The 19,678-nt window shown below is 40.7% G+C and overlaps 2 protein-coding genes across 5 annotated transcripts in view; both read right to left on the reverse strand.

Moving 5' to 3' along the window:
• The window catches only part of LOC108119133 (adenylate cyclase type 6), a 36,907-nt gene extending 22,328 nt beyond the window's left edge, over window positions 1-14,579 (reverse strand). For 2 of the 4 annotated variants that reach the window (XM_043210071.2, XM_070279286.1), the window contains exons 1-2: window positions 13,405-13,631; window positions 9,848-10,108 (exon numbers count right to left, since the gene is read on the reverse strand). The gene's annotated coding sequence lies outside the window, so the exon portion shown is untranslated. Of the gene's footprint in view, window positions 1-9,847; window positions 10,109-13,404; window positions 13,638-14,298 lie in introns of those variants that run through there. The other 2 variants (XM_070279284.1, XM_070279285.1) reach the window with 2 other exon arrangements.
• A 346-nt stretch (window positions 14,580-14,925) lies between these two features.
• On the reverse strand, window positions 14,926-15,895 carry LOC108119056 (DNA translocase FtsK 1). The gene is made up of 2 exons (XM_017232017.3): window positions 15,739-15,895; window positions 14,926-15,684 (listed from the first exon to the last, which is right to left on the reverse strand). Exons 1-2 carry the CDS (start codon window positions 15,739-15,741, stop codon window positions 15,037-15,039), a joined length of 651 nt encoding a protein of 216 aa, XP_017087506.2. The 5' UTR covers window positions 15,742-15,895; the 3' UTR covers window positions 14,926-15,036.
• Window positions 15,896-19,678: the final 3,783 nt, after the last annotated feature.

Here is a 19,678-nt window from a genome sequence, read left to right on the forward strand (position 1 = left end):
TAAATTCGATTTCGCACAGGGCCCAGAAATAAAAGCAAAGGCAAGCCCCAAAACAAAGCAAACTCAAACACAAACGGCTCCCAGCCGCCCCCGCAGAAGCTTTGCCCAACTGACGCTGCCAATAAATATATCGTATCTACTTTTCGGATACCCCCTCCAGACCCTTCCCATATCCTATATCCACACAATTTTTTTTTCCTTTTTTTTTATGTTTTGTTTTTGTGAATTTTATTTTTGTTTTTTGGGCGCCGGCCCACTTAAGTCTCACGAAATGCGCGCCAGACACGCAAGGTCCTATCACAACAGAGGCCGAGACAGAGACGGCTATACTGGGGCCGAAAGAGAGCGCACCCTAGACCCAGTACAACTTCAGATTGTTTGTTAAATTTTCGAATGGAGAAGAAAAAGTTCCAGGGGGGGTCAGGGGGCCAAAAGAGTGCCAAGAAAATGTAAAGAAATTTATCTGAGATCTGACGGAGTTTTAATACCCTTATAAAGCCATAAAGTTTCAGAGATTATCTAAAATTATGGCAGATGAGCTGGGTATTCACCAAGGCGGAGAATATTTTGTGTTTATGGCCAAAAGAAGGGAAAGATGTCCTTTAAAAAAACACTTTTTATGATCTTATTTTGAAAGACTTGAAATAGTTATTTAATATTATTATGGTTTAAATTTTAAATCTTTGCATATATTATTTTTATATCTTTGATCTATTAAAAGCTATACGAATTGCATTCAATTGCATGGCCCATTCAAAGTGCCCCATTTGATAAGCTTTCCAAGCCAAACTGTGCCACAGACAACAGCAAAATACTACGGGAACTGGGAAAGAAACAATGCGGGAAAAGCGGAAGTAGAAAGAAAGTAAGCAGTTTGGAGGAAAAACTTCCCTCCTGAAAGGTCTTAAAGCCAATGAAGAGGTCGTTCCTACGTCGGTTGCCTTTTCTTTTGGTGTTCAACGTCTTGTCTTCATCATCGCCGTCTTGGGCCTTTTGTCGGCCTTTGTTTTTAGCCAGAGGTGGCGGGAAAAAGAAGAAAAAAACTTTTCCCCATACAACACACTAGGGGCGGAGGGTGGTAGGCGTGGCAGGTGGAGTGGGCGGATAAAGGGGAAAGAGGCCAAACACAAGTGCCTGGCCACCGGCATAAATATGTCAAAAGCACAACGTGCTTCGTTATATAAACAAATTGTTTTTGCCGCTGCCAAAAAAAAAAAACAAAATGAAAATTTTCCAAAAAAAAAACCAAAAAGAAAAGTAAAGCTAAAGTGTAAAAAAAATATTTGGAAAAATTGAATGGGAACATGGATATTAAAAACAAAGAATGACAGCTCCCTGTCAAGTGGGAGCCTATCGAGTAACCCAACAACAAAACCAAGCCCAACCAAATTCATCGGAAAATTCTCACGAATCAGTTCACACAATTTGCCATTAAGAGTTCTTCACTTTCCATTTAGTTGAACAATCCTGCCACCCGTTGAGGTAAACTCAACTGACAGCCGACGAGGAAAAACCCGCGAAAAGTCTAAGAGTGCTTGTATGAAACTTATTAACTATAAGTCATATTTCTTAATTTTCCTGGTGGGGAGGATTGTGTGTTTTTTTAGAATCAAGGTCAGAGTGGTCTGCAATTTAACACCTCATTAGCCTTAAATAGTCCGACAAGGTTCATTGCGAAAACGTATCATGAATGAACAGCGGCGAACATACGATTCGATTGAGAAATCAATAAAATGGAAAATGGAGAACCAATTTTAGATTTTCCACTTGATATATGCGGAGGAGAGATCACAGAGCTGGCACCAATTAAGAAAAGTTTTTCGGGGGGTGACAGCCCAGACTGCGAAAAGTCGCCAAAGTTTGCTTCCGCCTCGAAAAATAAAGCCAAACTTTGCTGCCTCATATGCAAAATAGGCAACAGGAAAAGCCGGTCGTGGGAGGAAGGCCCCCTAGACGTTGCTGTGGCAATGTAAAACTCACTTTTCATTCAACAAAGGACCATAAATGTCGTCATCGTCTGTCAGACGACACTTCAGGAATCATTCATTCAGGGCCTAAAGGTCTTAGCCGTTTTCCATTCGCCTTCCCTGGCTCAGAAGAGGGCTTAGCCAGATAACAGCCGCCTAACGGATTTAATTGGCTTGAACTGTTTTAGGGCAACAGCTGAGGGCGTAATCAATCAAAAATTCGAATATTCGGATGCTAAATCAAATGATTAATCACAGGCAGTCGCAGCCGGAAGAAGTGTTTATCATTCAGAGCAGTTGCAAGTCATTAGGAATCATCGTGGGATTGAAAATCATTTACAAATAATAAGCCTCATTTATTATACGAATTTTTAATATCTGAAAGCCTTAAAATATAGCCAAATGTAAGGAACTTTCTATGGAATTTTCTCTGAAAACAAATCGGAAAACCCCTATCCAATCTATATGGCATTCTACCCATAACTTTCTTTTATCTCATTACCTTAATCTTGAATTTCTAATATAAAAACCGATTTATAAATTCCATAACACCTCTGAGAACTGAGAACCCTCTAAATCAATGTCATCACTTCCCGCAGCCCCCATACTAGACGCCACACATATTTGCACACCTTGCCAGGTAAATGGCAAACAAACAGCTCCAACGTGTGGGAAATAATGGTATATCGCTCCGGCTCGATTCCGTTCCATTCGATTCTATCAATGCCGCAGTTCAATGGCAATTCATTATGTTAATGGTGCTAATGGTCTGGCAAATATTGTGCCAAAAAAAATAACAACACTACATGATTGGGCACCGACGGCAACAATATCAGGATAAACTTTTGTGTGTCAGCTTCGAGCCAAACAAAAATTAATAAAAACAAAACCAATTTGATAAGCGAAGCAAATTAATGAGGGCAACCCCCACCCAGTCACTTTCTCCACCCACAGCTCCCTCTATAAAACCCGACATATGTAAATGGGGAAAAATTAGAGGAGAGCTTAGTTCTAGTTACTGACTTTGCAAGTACCCAGTAGTTTTCCATATTGATTGTCCAGATTACCAATTTGTTATTCAAATATTTGCGTACCTTTCGTTTTTTATTGAAAAAACTGTAAACATTATTAATTATGCAATATTTTTAATAGCCTCAGGTTTTTGGCCAAACAAAAAGAAAAGTAAAACAATTTTGCGTATTTGGAAGCTTTATCCGCCCGCCCCCTGCCACCTTTTTTTGCCTCATGCATATTCATTCATTAACCGGCAAGAGCACAGCTGCTGGCATTTGGCATTACCCCCTTTCACTTTGCTCAACAGGGCGGCGCCTCTGCCCACTCACCCGACATTCGCAGCAAACATTCCAGCCTCTAGGTAAGTTTCCTCTAAATATAGTTACTGAGACCAGCACTCCTGCACGTGTAACCACACACTCTCACCCACACTTGTCCTAAAGCCACTGAGAGAAATGGAGGGTTATTCAAAGCAAGAAGGTTATATGATGCCCGTTATTATTCTATTACTTATAGGCTCTGATAAACACAGGTTTGTATGTCAATTCAGGGGAAATACTTTTGAAATACTCTGGAAACTTGGCAATAAAATATACATAGGTAAGGAATATTACTCGTTACCATTATTCATCAATAATAATGGCTGATAATCAGGTTATTATATGGCGATTGTGGCAATACTATATAATACCTGAAACTACATAATCCATCATTTATAGGCTCTTATTTTAAAGGGCTTACTCCTAGACAAAAAAATGATCTAATAACATGTCTTATAACAGATATTCTAAAAAAATTGGTTTGATACTATAATTCTCGTAGAATATCTTAGAATATAAGCCTACACTTAAGAAGTATAGAGTAAAATTAAAAAAGGGAGTCTTTGAGGACTTGTTGTACCTTCCAAAAGTTGTAGAAATAGGATACTTATACATAGTCTCCTAAAGTCACTGTAGGTTATCTATTTTGGTAAAAAGTAATAAACTTTTAAACTACAATTTCTCCAAGTGCACCACATATTTTTAGACACCGCCAAATGTTTATGCTGCCATGTGCTGCCTGCTGTTTGTTGTTTCTGCCTTTTCGGTCCGCACTGTTTTTTGTTTACGCATCGTCATCTCTCAGTGTTTGTGCTCTGTTTGCATTTCATTTGACGCGTTAAGGTGTTTTTTGGAAGGAAATTTGCATTGCCAACGAATTCATTAGGCCTTTTGGGTGTGTATGGGGGTCTCAGGTAGAACTCGTGTGTCAAATCGAACATTTGAAGGAAAATGAAAGCTTTTGCCTATTCAAAGGGTGAACCAGAGCTAGGGAATACATATGTATGTACATAGATAAACACTTGAAATGTTATTCAACTTTTCTAACAATATGAAAAGTAAAACGACTGAGAGATACTCTGAGTTTGAAAAATAAATAAATTAAAAGGAAAATCAAATGATCTTCAATATTAACCTCTATATCCTGTAAACAAACATTTATTGTTTGTTTTTTTAAGCAGTGGACCCCATAGGGTAAAACCCCATTTTCAAGGGATCCCATCACAAAAATGGACAAAAAATTTAAAAAATATTTTGTCTCAGGATTTTGATGCAGAATGATGGCGAATCGATCTAGAAATCGTTTAAGGTACTCCACTTGAGAATCGGATGAGAATTGGGGAAGTTATAGTCATCACTGTGGACCCTATAGGGGAAGACCCCATTTTCAAGGGATCCCATCACAAAAATGAACAAAAAATTTAAAAAATATTTCGCATCAGGATTTTGATGCAGAATGATGGCGAATCGATCTAGAAATCGTTTAAGGTACTCCGCTTGAGAATCGGATGAGAATTGGGAAAGATATAGCCATCACAGTGGACCCCATAGGGAAAAATCCCCTTTTCAAGGGATCCAATCAGGAAAATTGGACAAAAAATTTAAAAAATATTTTATCTCAGGATTTTGATTCAGAATGATGGCGAATCGATCTAGAAATCGTTTAAGGTACTCCGCTTGAGAATCGGATGAGAATTGGGAAAGATATAGCCATCACAGTGGACCCCATAGGGAAAAATCCCCTTTTCAAGGGATCCAATCAGGAAAATTGGACAAAAAATTTAAAAAATATTTTATCTCAGGATTTTGATGCAGAATGATGGCGAATCGACATAGAAATCGTTTAAGGTACTCCGCTTGAGAATCGGATGAGAATTGGGAAAGATATAGCCATCACAGTATAGCAGCCACAGTGGACCCCATAGGGAAAAATCCCCTTTTCAAGGGATCCAATCAGGAAAATTGGACAAAAAATTTAAAAAATATTTTATCTCAGGATTTTGATGCAGAATGATGGCGAATCGACATAGAAATCGTTTAAGGTACTCCGCTTGAGAATCGGATGAGAATTGGGAAAGATATAGCCATCACAGTGGACCCCATAGGGGAAAACACCATTTTCAAGGGATCCTATCAGGAAAAATGGACAAAAAATCTGAAAAATATTTTGTCTTCGGATCTTTTGCCTTTTCAAATGGTGAACAAGAGCCAAGGTAAACACTTAAAATGTTATTCAACTTTTCTAAAAATAAGAAACATAAAACGACTGAGAGATACTCTGAGTTTGAAAAATAAATAATTTAAAAGGAATAGCAAATGGTCTTGAATTTCATCTACCAAATCCAGTATACAAACAATAAATGTTTATTTTCCAAGCAAAGCTTAATAGCCATGTTTGGGTAACTAGACAGTCCTAATAAAGGAAACCCTATCAATTCTTAGGAAAAGGGTACTTTCCTCATAAACCAAAAACATGAATATATGTTTAGAAGGGCAGAAATAACATCCATAATTAGCACAGCTGGCAAGGAGCACGAGCAACGAGCATAAATTTGTTTAGCTTATAAATTTGTTAAAACAAACCCCAAAAAGCCCAAAACCGATGGCAAAAACTGTTTGAGAAGCGAAAGCCAAATACCAAACAGAACCCACCACATACATATTTGTTGAGTGAATTGTGGCCAGAATATGCCAGAAATATTGAGGCAATAAAACCGGTCAAGAGCATCGCAACAAAACTCAAACAAACAGCCTTCGGTGGAAGGATGAAAGGTCATTTCCAGCGCCATCACCGGCAGCTGAGCAGAAAATTATTTTAAGGCTGCTAAATGGGTAAACAAGATGACAAAATGACTTACTAATTTGCGACATGATCCAAGTTAGCCAAGCCAAGCGGATGAATGCGACATCCTACCTTTCGACCTACCTAGATGCTATCTCCCAGTCCGGCCCATTCACTTCCCGGGCTTTTTGTCTCAGTTTATGGCCTCAGTCCTTTCATTGTTGATGATGTGCATTGAGGAGTAAGGAATAAGATCAATAAATGGAAGGAATCAACTTCCAGATACTCATGACATAGAGACAGTTTATTACTGGTTTTGAAAATAAACAAGACCTGTGAGCTGTTCATTAGATAATAATAGGATTATTCTTCTTGTAAACTATACTTTCAACTATAGAAGGAGAGTCTGGCTTTTTTGAAGACACAATTTCTGAAACCATTCTCCTAGTTTTACGATTACTGGGTACATGGGTAACAAAACAAAACCAAACAAAACACTGCCCTTCCGCCCATTTTCCATCCGTCCTGCCATTCTCCGGTTTTTCCCCTGTTTTTCTCTGTTTTGCTCTCTTCTCTTCCGTTTGCCGTTGGCTTTGTTTATTTTAAGTCCATTATCCGTTATCCTTTATGCGTTGTGCTCCCAGCCATGTGCTCATGTGGCCCAAAGCCTCCAGGTCCTGGCTGGCAGGCCAATTCCTGGCCAGGTCATCCAGTGACTTTGGCCCTCTGCTCTAAGCCTTTAGTTGGTAGCACTGCCGTGCCATGCCCTTTTGCATATTTAGTTTGCGGTAACCACAAGCTCCTTCCTTGCAATTTCATTAAAGTTATGCAGCCGCCGGTGCCCTCGATTTCAAAGCCCCTTCTTACCCAGTCAGGCCATAGCCCATGGAATGCTCCGAGAGCCTCCAAGTCACGGGGCAATGTCAAGTGCCGATTTGGCAGCCAGCCAGTCGACAGGACTAAGGAGCCTTCGCCTTCAATGTCCTGGCCAACGTCATCGTTGAAGGCAGCTCTTGAGGCATTGATTACTCAGAAGGCACATAAACACAGTAGCCACAATAATATTCAACTATTCAAGACTATGGGATGCAAAGGTCCTTTCAAAGTTGGCAAATAAGCAAAAAAAAAAGGGTTCCTTCAGATATTTCGTTATTGTTTGGTGTGACTTTTGCTTATAAATCTTGTTTTAAACATAAACGTGGCAACTCTAGGAGGGGAAACGGTTTTGATAACAGGAAAGGTGTGAAACTGGGATGAACTATCGAAATGCACTTTGATGATTCTGATTTCAAAAACACTTTAAAAAATGGTCAATTTTTTAAAAAATCTATAAAATGTGCCACTTTTTGATACTTAAGACTATCAATGAATTTTAAAATGTGTTCCATTCGAATTCTTTTTTCCGGTCTACTAAACTGGCCCACACCAGCATTTTAAATGCATTCTGAGGAGAGCTGAAAAAATCTTTCCAATTGGAATTCCGTTCAATTGCATTTCAATGCGTTTGGATGGTGCATAAAGCACGAAGTTTATGATTGTTTATATGGCAGACATAAGTATACAAGCTTGGGTGTCTGTATGCAGTTGTGTGTATTTATTGAACCAAATATAAGTATATTTCGGGTTTGTGTTGAATGGCGAATTTTCATGGACAATTGCAGAGTAAACAGAAAATCGTGTTCAGTTCATTGTTCGCGAAATGGTGTTCAATTTGGATGGGGTTGGGGGTTTCGGGGGCTTTTGTTTAATTTGGCAACCGGAAACAGCGCAGCGAAACAATTTTTATAGACTCAGGTGGCCAATTTGTACCCGGAAGGGTATACCAGGCCAGGCTAACAACAAAAAAAAAACACCTTCAGTGGACCATAAACGAAGGCACTAACGTCAGGCCATTGAGATGAACTTGAATTTTTGTATTTCTGCAACGAAATGTGGCAAGTTCAAGGACTCGAACCGTTTCCATCTGATCTGTCAAAGGGAACGGCCGGGGAATTAAAGCCGAACCGAAATTGTCTACTCTCTCGGATTAGAAAAATGAAAGCAGCAACGAAAACGTACAAAAACATATTGGAACCAAGAGCTCTGGGGCTGGGATTGCTTGGATTTCTGGGGACTGGTCGAGGAAGTTTCCATAGAATGCGTGCGTGGACTGCAAAACAAAAGCCGATTGTACTAATCAGACTGAACCCAAAGTCCAAGGAGACTGAAAGGAAGGGGTCGTAGGTCAGTGATGGAGAGCAAGAAAAATAATTCCATGAATAAATTAACACGCTCAACAGCTGATTGGATACGGCTTTTAAAGGATAGAGATATACGAATGTATTGCCAATGCCAACCGCATATTCAATTACTAATTAAAGATGGACAATGTGGGGAGAGCTCTGTGGCTACTATCCAGACATATGTATCAGTAGATTGAATACCCTTATTATGATTGAATTACTACCATAATAACGCTTATTTTATTTGTAAAGTGTAGCTTTCCGACACATTCTTAAGGTACAGGGTAGAAGGCTACTTGGAAATGGTAATCCAATAAATTACAGCTGAGTAAATGCGCTCAAAGCATTCGGCTAATGACATTCAGGCTAATTAGTAACGTGTTCACACAAATTAGGCATAGATTAGATGGAACATATCGATATGGAATTAAGTGCCAGACTGGTGACAGCAGTTCACTGCTAAAGATAGCCCAAAATAACTGAAAACAAAGTATTAAAGCTAGTAATGCTTAAAGTGCCTGAAACTTTTGCCAAACTTTATGAGTCCCGACTCTAAATCGAATCTTAATTTGCATTGAGACCTCACTTTTGCTAAACGCTCTCACATCGCACTCGGTTCAATTATAAATTTTTTGTAATCCATAAAGTTGGCTCTGTGTTTCTAAAAGGTAAGATAGCTGAGACAAAGTTTTGAGGCCATCTTAGCCACACCAGTTAGTTCCCTAAAGTTTGAGCATAAGTTGGAATACCTAGCTTCCAGCGTACATTCCTTAAGTCAGATGAGCCGCACAAATCCCTCACTAAGACCAAGACGAGCCTACGAGATAAAAAGTCAAACCGGAGGTGAACAGGAAGGAAAATCTAGTTTCTAGGAAGCAGCTTCTCCGCAGTTCGAGATTACAGCACATAAAGTTTTGTGTTTAACTAATTGCTGGCTCACATGCCCACCCACCTGTAAAGCACATGCAATTTTCATCTCTGACACTAAACCGCACGACCTGGCTGCGGCGGGCTGGCAAATTTACTATCTCATTACGCATACTTAATAATTTACAAAAATATTCATATTACGCATACGCCCCGTAGAACAGAATTGTAAATAAACCAGAGCCGACATTGCACTGCTCACTCGGCAGCGCGAACCGCAGTCTGCCTGAGCGGGGGCTGAGCCAAAAGGACAATGGGGCGTGGTCGGGGGATAATGTACTAAAATTAACGTAAACAGAAGCCAAGCCGAGTTGGTTCAGTGGTTTTGTATGGCAGTGGTTCCCCCCAACTGTCTCCCTGGACAATGGAGCCTGGGCGCCAGTGTGTGTGTGACGTTTAACATAATTAAATAATTAAGTGCTTAGAGAGACAGTGGCAGCGAAAGTGAGTGAGTGGCAGGCAGAAGCTTATGAATGAACTAAGAGCCGGGAAAAAATCAAGAAATCGGGGAGACAGATAAATCCTACCGCCTCCACGACTACTTTATGATTATACGAGGGGAGCATACGAAAAGGAACAAATTGGAATTTATTTCCTGCAATTTTGCATACCTACCTTACGGGCTGGAAAAAGTTTTCCAGGGATACTTCGTCCTGCCGTCCTGGCGCTACGCAGGTTCGCCACTGCCGTTGATGATAATAATGTTGATGTTGATTAGGCTGATGATAATTTATTTGTGATTTTCGTATGCATTAAAGAACAACATCTGAAGAATTTCAGCTTTCTGGTACTTTGTTTGTCTTCACATTGCTTTGTTTTGTTGTGAACTTTTGAACTTTAAAACGTTCGCCATTTTGTTCATTTTTATTCAGGCGGCTGAATACCAAATGAAATGCCCGTTTAAAGGAAAAATATTTGAAATAATTATTGTGAATTTATTTTTATAACCTCGACAGCAACCCCTCCACGTTTCTCGCTTGTTTTTGTTTACTGTGGGTGTTGAAAAAGGTTCTTGGCGAAAAAAAAACGCGTGTAAAAACTTTCTCTTTACAAACACACTCGAGGACCGGGGAAGGACGAAAAAGAAATTCAAATTAAACCGATTTGTTGTAGTCGGTTGGTTGTGTTTTTTTTGTTGCCGATATTGTATTGCTTGTGCGAGATTTTTATGGTTGACAGTACGTTTTTTATGTTATGTTTGTATGTCCCTTGCCGTGGCCGAAAGGGTCTTTAAAACGTGTTGCCAAAACACGAAAACAAGCCAAAAAGAATTCCACAGGTCACAACCGAAAAGGAAAAGGGATTCTTGTTTTCTAGGGAAGGTTATATAGATGTTTATTAAAGCGGAAGCACAAGGAAATATATTGCTTTTAAGTCTTCATTATTATTTCATAAAACTGAAACCCACACTGCGTATACGCGTTGAAAAAAATGAATCAAAAGTGCAATTATGTACAATTCTTGAAAGCAAAACAAAACAAATCAAATTAATTTGTTTGCTTTATTACTTTGACCCACTGGCTGAAATGAAGGCAACTATAGAGGTGGAGGAGCAGGAGCAGGACAATGAAAAGCGTGTTGAGACTGACACCAAATGGCTGGCAATTTGCATACAAAATAGGCAAATTGGCTGAACTGGAAATTGTTGGCCCGTCGTCTAATGCCAAAATGCTGAAATAAAACAACAAGCCGCCATAGGTGAAATTACATAAAAAGGCAAGTGCACAAATAACAAATCCGAGCCAAACAAAATGATTGAGAGCCATAAAGACACGCCATCGAACCATCAATAGGACAGGCCCAGATAGGCTTCATCGTCCTGCTGCCCCGTCCTGCCTCTGGCATGTCCTTTGGCTTTCCATCAGCCAAATCCCAATCAGTCAGCGAAAATCAAAGAAAAAATCAGCGCCCAGTGAAAGTCAAATTAGAAAAACAGGAAGAAAAAAAAGTGTGGGGATTTCAGTTAAAATGAAAACATACTCTTTTTTTTGCAGTCCTATACTTTTAACATTTTAAACCTCAAGACAAAAATTGAATACACAATTTTGAATACACATTATTTAAAAGGAAATCCTCTCTAGAATTAATTGACAGCCTCGGCAATAATTTCATAAAATTACTAATATTTCCAACTATCCTGTAAGTTAGAGTATCTGACAATAAAAATAATAATCCCTGGACAAATGAAGCGTCAAATTAGAAAATAATAAAAACAAAAATATACGGCAATCTATTGAAAATAAGTATATGAAAATATATACACTGCTGGAGAATAACAATAACAAAAACAGGACATACAGCCGCCTGCCACTTGAGCCGGAAGCGTGCTCTGCTGCGGCAGCAACAACAATGAATCAAGGATCCGCCGAGGAGGATTCATGGATTCAAGGATGCAGCCCAGCCCGTGAAGACAGCCAAGCGGCAAAGATAAACCCGCATTGAAATCGCCAAATGAATGAAAATGTCGGAGGGAGGGCCAGTGGAGGGATGCCTGTAATGGGGTGGCTGGATGGGTGGAGAGTTTGGTTCAATGTTGCCATTGTTATTACTGCTGTAATACGCTTTGCGAGAAGATTACAATTTCTGATTACTTTGTTATTAATAAACACAAAAAGCGTGCCAAACACACGACCACACACTGGAAGATGCACGCTGACACATAGAGATTGCTTGATCGACACTGGCTATACTCAGTGGGCCGTGGTTTGTGGCAGGGGCACGTGGCAGGGGTTTCTGACAAGTTCAGAGTGTTGATTGGATAAATCAAAGTGCTATAATGTAGCAAATATTGGGAAGAATTGAGAATGAAGAAATTCCTCTTTATTAAGGATTTTTTACAAAGTCATTGTAAGTTTCTTGATGGTTTTAAAAAAGGTTTCTTAGCTCTTCTTGGGTTCCTCGCTCTAATAAAATATAAAGTGAATAAAATGAAGTGTTTTAATTTAAAATAAAATAAAATTAAAAGACTAAAAAAGGTTTAATTTTAAAAATTAATTTTAAATCACTACCAAACCAGGTTTTTCATTTCAAAGTCGCCTCACAATAATGGAATTACCAACGAACTAAGCCCATCATACCTCTCCAATCTATGCAGACCGTGAACAATGACATTCCCCCAACCACCCACAACTTCCTCCTCCCCGCCCCCATTCAACCCCTCCACCTCCCCTGCCCTACCCCTGTTGGCGTCGCGTTTATTTTATCATTTTTGTGCTTTGTTAGGCAAAACGTTTTATTAATAAACTTTCTGGGCTGAGGCGGCCAAAGCCAGAGGAGAATCAACAGCAGCAACAAATACCAAACAACAACACCCACGGCGGGTGAGTGGGTCCTTTGGAAGGGAAAGTAAAAATGCATTTTGTTCTACATGTGTCCATAGATTGGAACTACTAAGCCCGCGAATTGTTTTAGCCTGTCATTGAATGGGATTTAATGGAATGACAATTGCAAAAATGTCAGACAAATGAAAAGACAAATACGAAGACAGCTTTAATTTGTTACACAGCAAAAATGTTGTCGAATTAATTGCATTTTAATGGGCGGGAGGCCTGTTGCCGATGGAATTCCGGTTGAATAAAGTGTGTAAATTTTGTTTTTACTTTCCAGCCGGTTATTTCCGTTTATTCAATTTACTTTGCAATTTTAATGCGTCTTTAATTCACATTTAATTTTGATTTATTCCACGAAGAAGCCCTCTCTGGGCTAATCTTCATTCGCAGTGGGTCGTCGGTTATGGTAATTTTTGATTTATTTTCGCCAATGATTTGCGGCTGAAGGGAATTTTTGTTTATCGCGAGATTCGTGAGGGAAAAAAGTTAAATGTTTATAAATTCACATTAATATTGCATAATATTTGTTTTCATTTCTTCGTGAGAATATTTGCAAATTCCTTAAACGTGAATCAGTTTATTTGATAAAGCGAAGCACTTATTCATTCTTGGAATTTATGGGTTTTGTGCGTCTTTGTGGGAAAGGAAATAAATAGAACTCGAAATTTAATATTTCGATCATTCGCGAAAGAAAAGTACAGAAAGACTTAAAAGTTTAAACCCCAAAGGTCACTATTTAGTTCCACTAGACACATTTTTTGTAACAATCTCCCTTAATATCCATCAAGGTTCTATTTATCCATTATCACTATTTGGTTTTTTTCTTTGTTATCGTACCCTCACCTTAACACACTTTCACTTTGGCTTCACTCTGGGATTTGGGTATTTTCACATATCGGTTGGTAACGAGGAGCCCGACTCCTCTATGGGGCACTATCTTGTATCTGAGGCCCTTCGAACCCAACTCTTCTCACTGTTGCTCTTCCGAGTATCTGTATCTCACTCGCTCGCACTGCCCTTAGCCCGGCTAAGTCCTTTCCGAATTCCGTTAGGTTCGCACTCGGCGATAGTCCACCCGCAACTTGTTTGTATTTTCCCGAACCGTCGGCTTTTATACGATTTTCCTCGTCGGGCCTTCGTCGAATATTGAAACGGTGGAAACTTTTCGAAGGCTTTTCGTTTGCTTTCGGCAAGCTTTCCCGCTTTTCTCGCTTTTCAATGTTGGACGAAACACGCTCGCTTTCAATCGGCCGCTGTTTACAGGTGTTTGTTTTGGCCCAGATTTGTTGAGGTTTACGACCACCCGAAAAGCAAATACCAAAAAAAAAAGAAGAAAATTTCGAAAGTGCAATGCACTTAAAGCTTCTTCGGCTGGGGTTTTATTTTCATTTCAAATATTGTGGCCTGGCAGGATGATTGGGAAATGCGAATGCACTCCCAAGTGAATTTCCGGCTGCCACTTGTTGCTTCAGTCGATTCGTGGTAGACATTTTTTACCGACAGCGCCTCGAAGTAGACTAGCCATTTTTTGGCGTTCTGTTCCTGAATTATTCATAAGTAATTCAACAACAAGGAGATGAGCATGCCGCAGGAAACATAAAAATCCCATTTATATTTAGGCTCAAAACAAACTCCGCCCGCCACCGCCACCAATGGGAGAAATAACATTTAAAACTTTTCAAATATTTATACGGCCAATTGGAAAATTGTTGAATTATTGAACTGGGTTGAACTTACCAGTGGATTGGGGGGGCTCGGGACCCGGGTTACAGGAAAACTTTCTGCAGATTGGTTAATGAAAATGTATGCCGAGCGCCAACACGTAAAGAAAACAATAAAAACCCAGCCACAAGCGGCAACAAATCAATTGAGAGGGTGGCCGGAAGTTAGAATCGGGAGTCGGGGGTGGGGTGGCAGGCGTCTGAGTGCGGTTCCACGCAGTAAGGACATCGCAGGACTACAACAATATCTCCAAGTGAAGAGTTCTCAGCGCCGTTTCGTGCGCTTTGTGAAAACATTTTTTCTAATTTCCTGTCATCAATATAAATGAAATGTTAACGGCGGCAATCGACTTGTTACTGGGTTTTCCAGCTTAGAGGGTAGTATTAGTTAGCCTGGAAAGAGTAGAACCCAATAAGTATTTAAAGATTTAACCATAAGGAAAAGTTTTAGGAAATGTCTTTAAAATACGACGCATCTATAGCTCGAAGACACTTCGCTGTTAAGGAGAAAGAAGGGTTCCGAGCAACATCTTTACCTATACCAGTAATCAAGTAGTAATCAATAGGAATTCAAGTACGAGGTATCTATAACTCGCAACCCTACAACTTCTTAGGAATTCCCATAGCGTGTTTAACCATCAATTTTGGGAAAGTATTTGTCTATGTATTTTGTAAAATTAAACAACAATTGTCGCTCAGAACAGAAACAGAAATTCGTAGTAAAATAAACTGAAGTGACTCGCCTTAACGAGGACTAGAAGCGGAGTCGCTTGACGGAGCGATAGTGGTAGCCATCCTCCAGCAGGGCAGAGGAGTCCTCCTCGTTGTTGGGAACCTCCTCCACAACAGCGTTGTTGTCCAGGGGCGGCAGGTACTCCTTAACGGGCAGCAGGTTGGGCACCACAGCCGGAGTGCGGTAGTGATAGCCGTCGTCCAGGAGAATGGCGGACTCGACCTCCTCCTCCTTCTGGGGCTCCTCCTCCTCCACCAGCTCTAGGCTCTTGACTTCCTCCGGCTGTTCGGTCACGATCTCCTCCTCTGGTTCAGGAACGGGTTCAGTGGTGGCAACGACAACCACCTCGGTGGTGGGCTCCAGAGTAGTGGTTTCCTCGACGGCCTCGGCTTCAGTGGTGGCCTCCTCGACCAGCTCCTCGGCAGCCACAGGTGGCAGGTACTCGTTGTTGAGCTTGGGGGGCAGATAGTCGCGGGGCGGCTGCAGAACGTGGTTCAGGGTGGCCGCCTGCTGCTCCACAGGTGGCAGGTAGTCGCGGCTGGGCACAGGTGGCAGCTCCACAGGCGGCAGATACTCCAGGGGCAGGTGGCTGACATCGCGTCGCACCACCGATCGGCAACTGGCCAGGCTGGCAGTGGCCAGCAAGAGACAAAGCACGTGGTATCCTTGCTGAAACGGGAGTGTTGAAATGTCTTGGTATTTGGCAATCTCCTCCAGACTCACCATATTTCTTGTAATTTGAGTGACCTGTTTCGGTGGCTCTGCAATCTGGTTCTGACCTGCTCAATCTCTTGGAGCTGCGGATGGGTTTGCTTGGGGCTGTTGAAATCGTTATAACTATTTATACAAAAAATTAGCGAGGCCCATGCAAGAAGTTCGATGGGCAATCGAACCACATTAACACCTTTCGGCATCTTCAGGCATGTTCGAAGCCGGCGCGTCGGCCGGATGTTCGAGGTTCGATGGGGCCATGGGGCCATGACAATGGTCATTGATCGGCGATTGAAGATGGGGATTGGGGATTGAAGATGTAGATGGATCGGCTCGTGTGTTTGCCTATTTACTCTGCACTGTTTGATTGCCGAAGATTCTGTCAATATTTTTGTTAGAGATTACCCCACCCCATCCCACCTCGAGTGTTTCATTCCTTCCGCCATTCCACCAACAGTGTCAGAGTCATGCTTTTTTCCTACAACCTATTAGGGGGGAGGGGCCTTCAATGCTCGGTTTCAATGTCACCCCATGTAAGAGCCCAATGTCAAGTGTTCGGGGCATTGTAACAATTACACCGGCTGCAGGTCAGCGATGACGGAGCGAAAACCACATCCAAAATAGTACTGCGATCAGAATTGTGTCGGAGAAGTCACGCATCGGATCGATGTAATTTGTTGCTGCATCATCGGACAGCAATTAACCGACTTATCGCACTTGACCGGTGCCGTCGTCTAACAAGTGGGCCGCGAAGAGCCCCGACTACGACTCTTCAACTGTTTAAGCCAGCTTAGGATGAAATTGAAAATGAAACTCCAGCACCACCTCCGCACCGACATCGAAATGGAAATCTAAATGAAAATGAAACCCAGGGGACACTCAGCACACAAAGAATCAATGGGAGCTTTATGCAAAGAATGAAAGCAGGGAATATATTGAATCAAATTCCATAAACCAGGAGCTGTCACAAATCCATTTTACCAATAAAAGTATTACTCCACCAATCTTCCGCAGCCAGAAAAAAAGAGGAACAATAAAGGATATAAAGCAATGAACTAGAAGGCCTATACCCTGTAAATATTTCGAGGGCTTATAATAGATATTAAACCTCTTTGCTATTTTATGAGACTATTTTTAGCTATTCGCTTCTTAGTGCTAATGAACTTCTTCCATGATAAACAAATGATCAGCACAATTTCGCAATTTGCCAAAAAATAAATCAACTTTTAAATTTATCTAAAAATATATGGTAATCATTAATAATTACCTTTAACTTTTTAAAGAGTCTCCCTATACCCTAAGAAATAAAACAAAGAGTAGAACAAATATGCAAACGGATACGTACACTCTTGGCAAACATATTTTTTATGGTTAGGTGTGGTTCCGGGGCAGACCAAAAAATAAAAAACTGAGACCAGAACCAACACTTTTTTGTCCCTCAATGCGACGAGCAAACAAACTGAAAAACCAAACAGAAAAAATGTAGAGAAAAATGTTAGAGTAGAAATGCTTGAAATTTTTTTTGATCTGCTATTACGACGACCAGTCCAGAATCAACTACCTCGCCACTCCATTTTTTACCCTCCATCTGCCCAGTTCAATTCGATTTAATTTTTTTCGTTTTTTTTGCGCTGGATACGCATTGGGAGGATTACTAGAAATTGAAAAACTTCCCAGCCCAGGGAATGTGATGCTGTTTTTTCCCGCCCCTCCAGCCACACAGCCCCTGTTTTCGTAATAGAACAGCTAAATATTTAGTTAGGAATTTCAACTGAGCTGCGTCAACGCGGTTCACTACCTCCCAGCGTTTGTTTTGGGGCGACTACAATTAAATTTCGCTACAAAAATGGCCCAAAAAGTTTCCTCAGTGGAAAAATGCTATAGTGGGATTTTTTTGGGCAACCGTCGCCGGTGAATATTTGTTCAAGCGGCTGCCACTCGGGGGGTTTGCTTGTAACTAACCAAAAACACGACGAAAGCCCCAAAAAAACTATATATTGAACAGGCCCAGAGGTGGGGAAACTATTCAAATTTTGCTAATGGACCAATCCTGCAGGAGGGCTTTAAAAATAGAATGGAAAACTTAAGCCACTTTTAGTTTATATATGATTTAATTTAAGTCGCGATTTTCTATCCCTGAAGACTGGAGCTTGGGTGCAACTCTTTGGCAAGTCAATTGCCTCACTTCCTTGACTCTTCCCTGAACTTTGATTGATGTTTGCCTTCTGCTGGTCGTCGCAGAGTCATTTGCATGCAAAACTCGTGAACTTCGCAACATGCATTGGAGGTTGCAGGGCACAGAGAACTGAAACAGAATGTAATCACGCCATGAAATATGCAACAGATGTGAAAAGATGTAAAAGGATAGCAAGAGTAAGGGGACTAGAAGACAAGTCTGAGGAACAAACAGGCAACAAATTAGAAGCAATTCACGTGCCTGTCAACTTAACACATTACGCTCCAATTACGCGACATCCTCCAGAAAAGGGGAGTGTGGGAAAGGATGCCCCACTCTGTAGGGAAGAGTCCTGTGTGCGTGTGTGTTCCTCGAATATCACTTTCCGCATAATAAAATCAGTCAAAGCCCGTTGCCTGTCGCCTTAGCATTGCTGTTTGGCAGAAGGGCAAAAAAGATACCCAATCCTCTTGCAAAATGCAAAATGCAATGCATACTAAACAGTCAACACCCAAAGGACATCACTTATGCAACAGGCACTGCAGGAAGGACATTAAATCCTGCCCATGGCAAATGTCTTTGCCTTTTCAGATGGGGAACCAAAAACAAAAAGGGTCCGGTCGTTTTTTTACGATCAGACCAAGGAATTTAATTACAATTTACAGGTTGACCTCTGTCGACCCTTTTCTTAAATAAACTGAAAGAAATCAGACTTTATCTTGAAGTATTTTTAAGTTTTAGTTCACAAACTTGAAAATAAATATATTTATTAAGTCAAAGCCAAAACAAATTGTCAGTTTCAGCTATAATTTCATTCATTTTTCATGGACTGGATGAAAATTAAATTAAAATTCAAACAAGAGAAAATCTACAGATTAAAGCAAATGGCCTAGAATTGTCAAGATAAATGTATCTTTTGCCTGACTCAACCTTTTGGCATTCAACTGACCCCGGCTGAAACTCAATTAATTTTGAATTCCTTTTGGCAAAGTGTTGTGAGCCAGACGGCTTCAAGTCCTGTTCCAACCCCGTATCCTTTTTGGTTTATTTATTACATTTCATTTCAGTTTTGCTGTTGATTTGCCACGATTCTCTCTTACTTTTTTTTTGGGCCGCATTGTCAAAGCGAATTTAATTGTCTCAATTATGCGCTAAATGTCGCCAACTTCCACAGAACAGCTTCCACCGAATCTCCAGACCCAAATCAAGACAAGGTCAACTGGGTTGAACCCTTGCCTCTGAAGTGCGGGGGTGTTGGGTGACAAGTCGACGACAAGGCAACTTCATTGAAGCAATTTTCACCTCCTTTCGGGAGTCTTTACGAGTTCGGAAGGCCACAAAATGAAGAAAGGACGACGACCAAATAATCAAGTGACTTACTAAAAAGTTAACGCAATTTTGCGGCAACTTCAAAAAGTTTCCTCAACCCTTTTTGTGGCGGCTTGATGGCCCGAAGGAATCCTCCATTCCGCGGCTGCCTCCATTCCGGTCTTGGTCCGTGTCCTGGTTATTGTCACTCCTGCCACCTTTACGCTCAGTTGACTGCACTTTTGTGCCTTCATTACAGTGCCACGAAAAATGCCTTGAGGAGGAAAAGGACACAGCTTAAGTGAAGGAAAGCTACATTGTTGGACACTCGCAGGATGTGCTCTAGAAATTGTATGGCAACTCAGAAACCAGTTAAAAATAAAATATTTTTGTGATCTCCGCCACTTTAAAATCTCTAAACACACAACCCATTTCAAGCAAAGTTTTTGTAATTAGAAACCGGTTTAC

The sequence above is a fragment of the Drosophila bipectinata genome, chromosome 3L, assembly GCF_030179905.1.
Source record: "Drosophila bipectinata strain 14024-0381.07 chromosome 3L, DbipHiC1v2, whole genome shotgun sequence".
NCBI lineage: Eukaryota > Metazoa > Arthropoda > Insecta > Diptera > Drosophilidae > Drosophila > Drosophila bipectinata.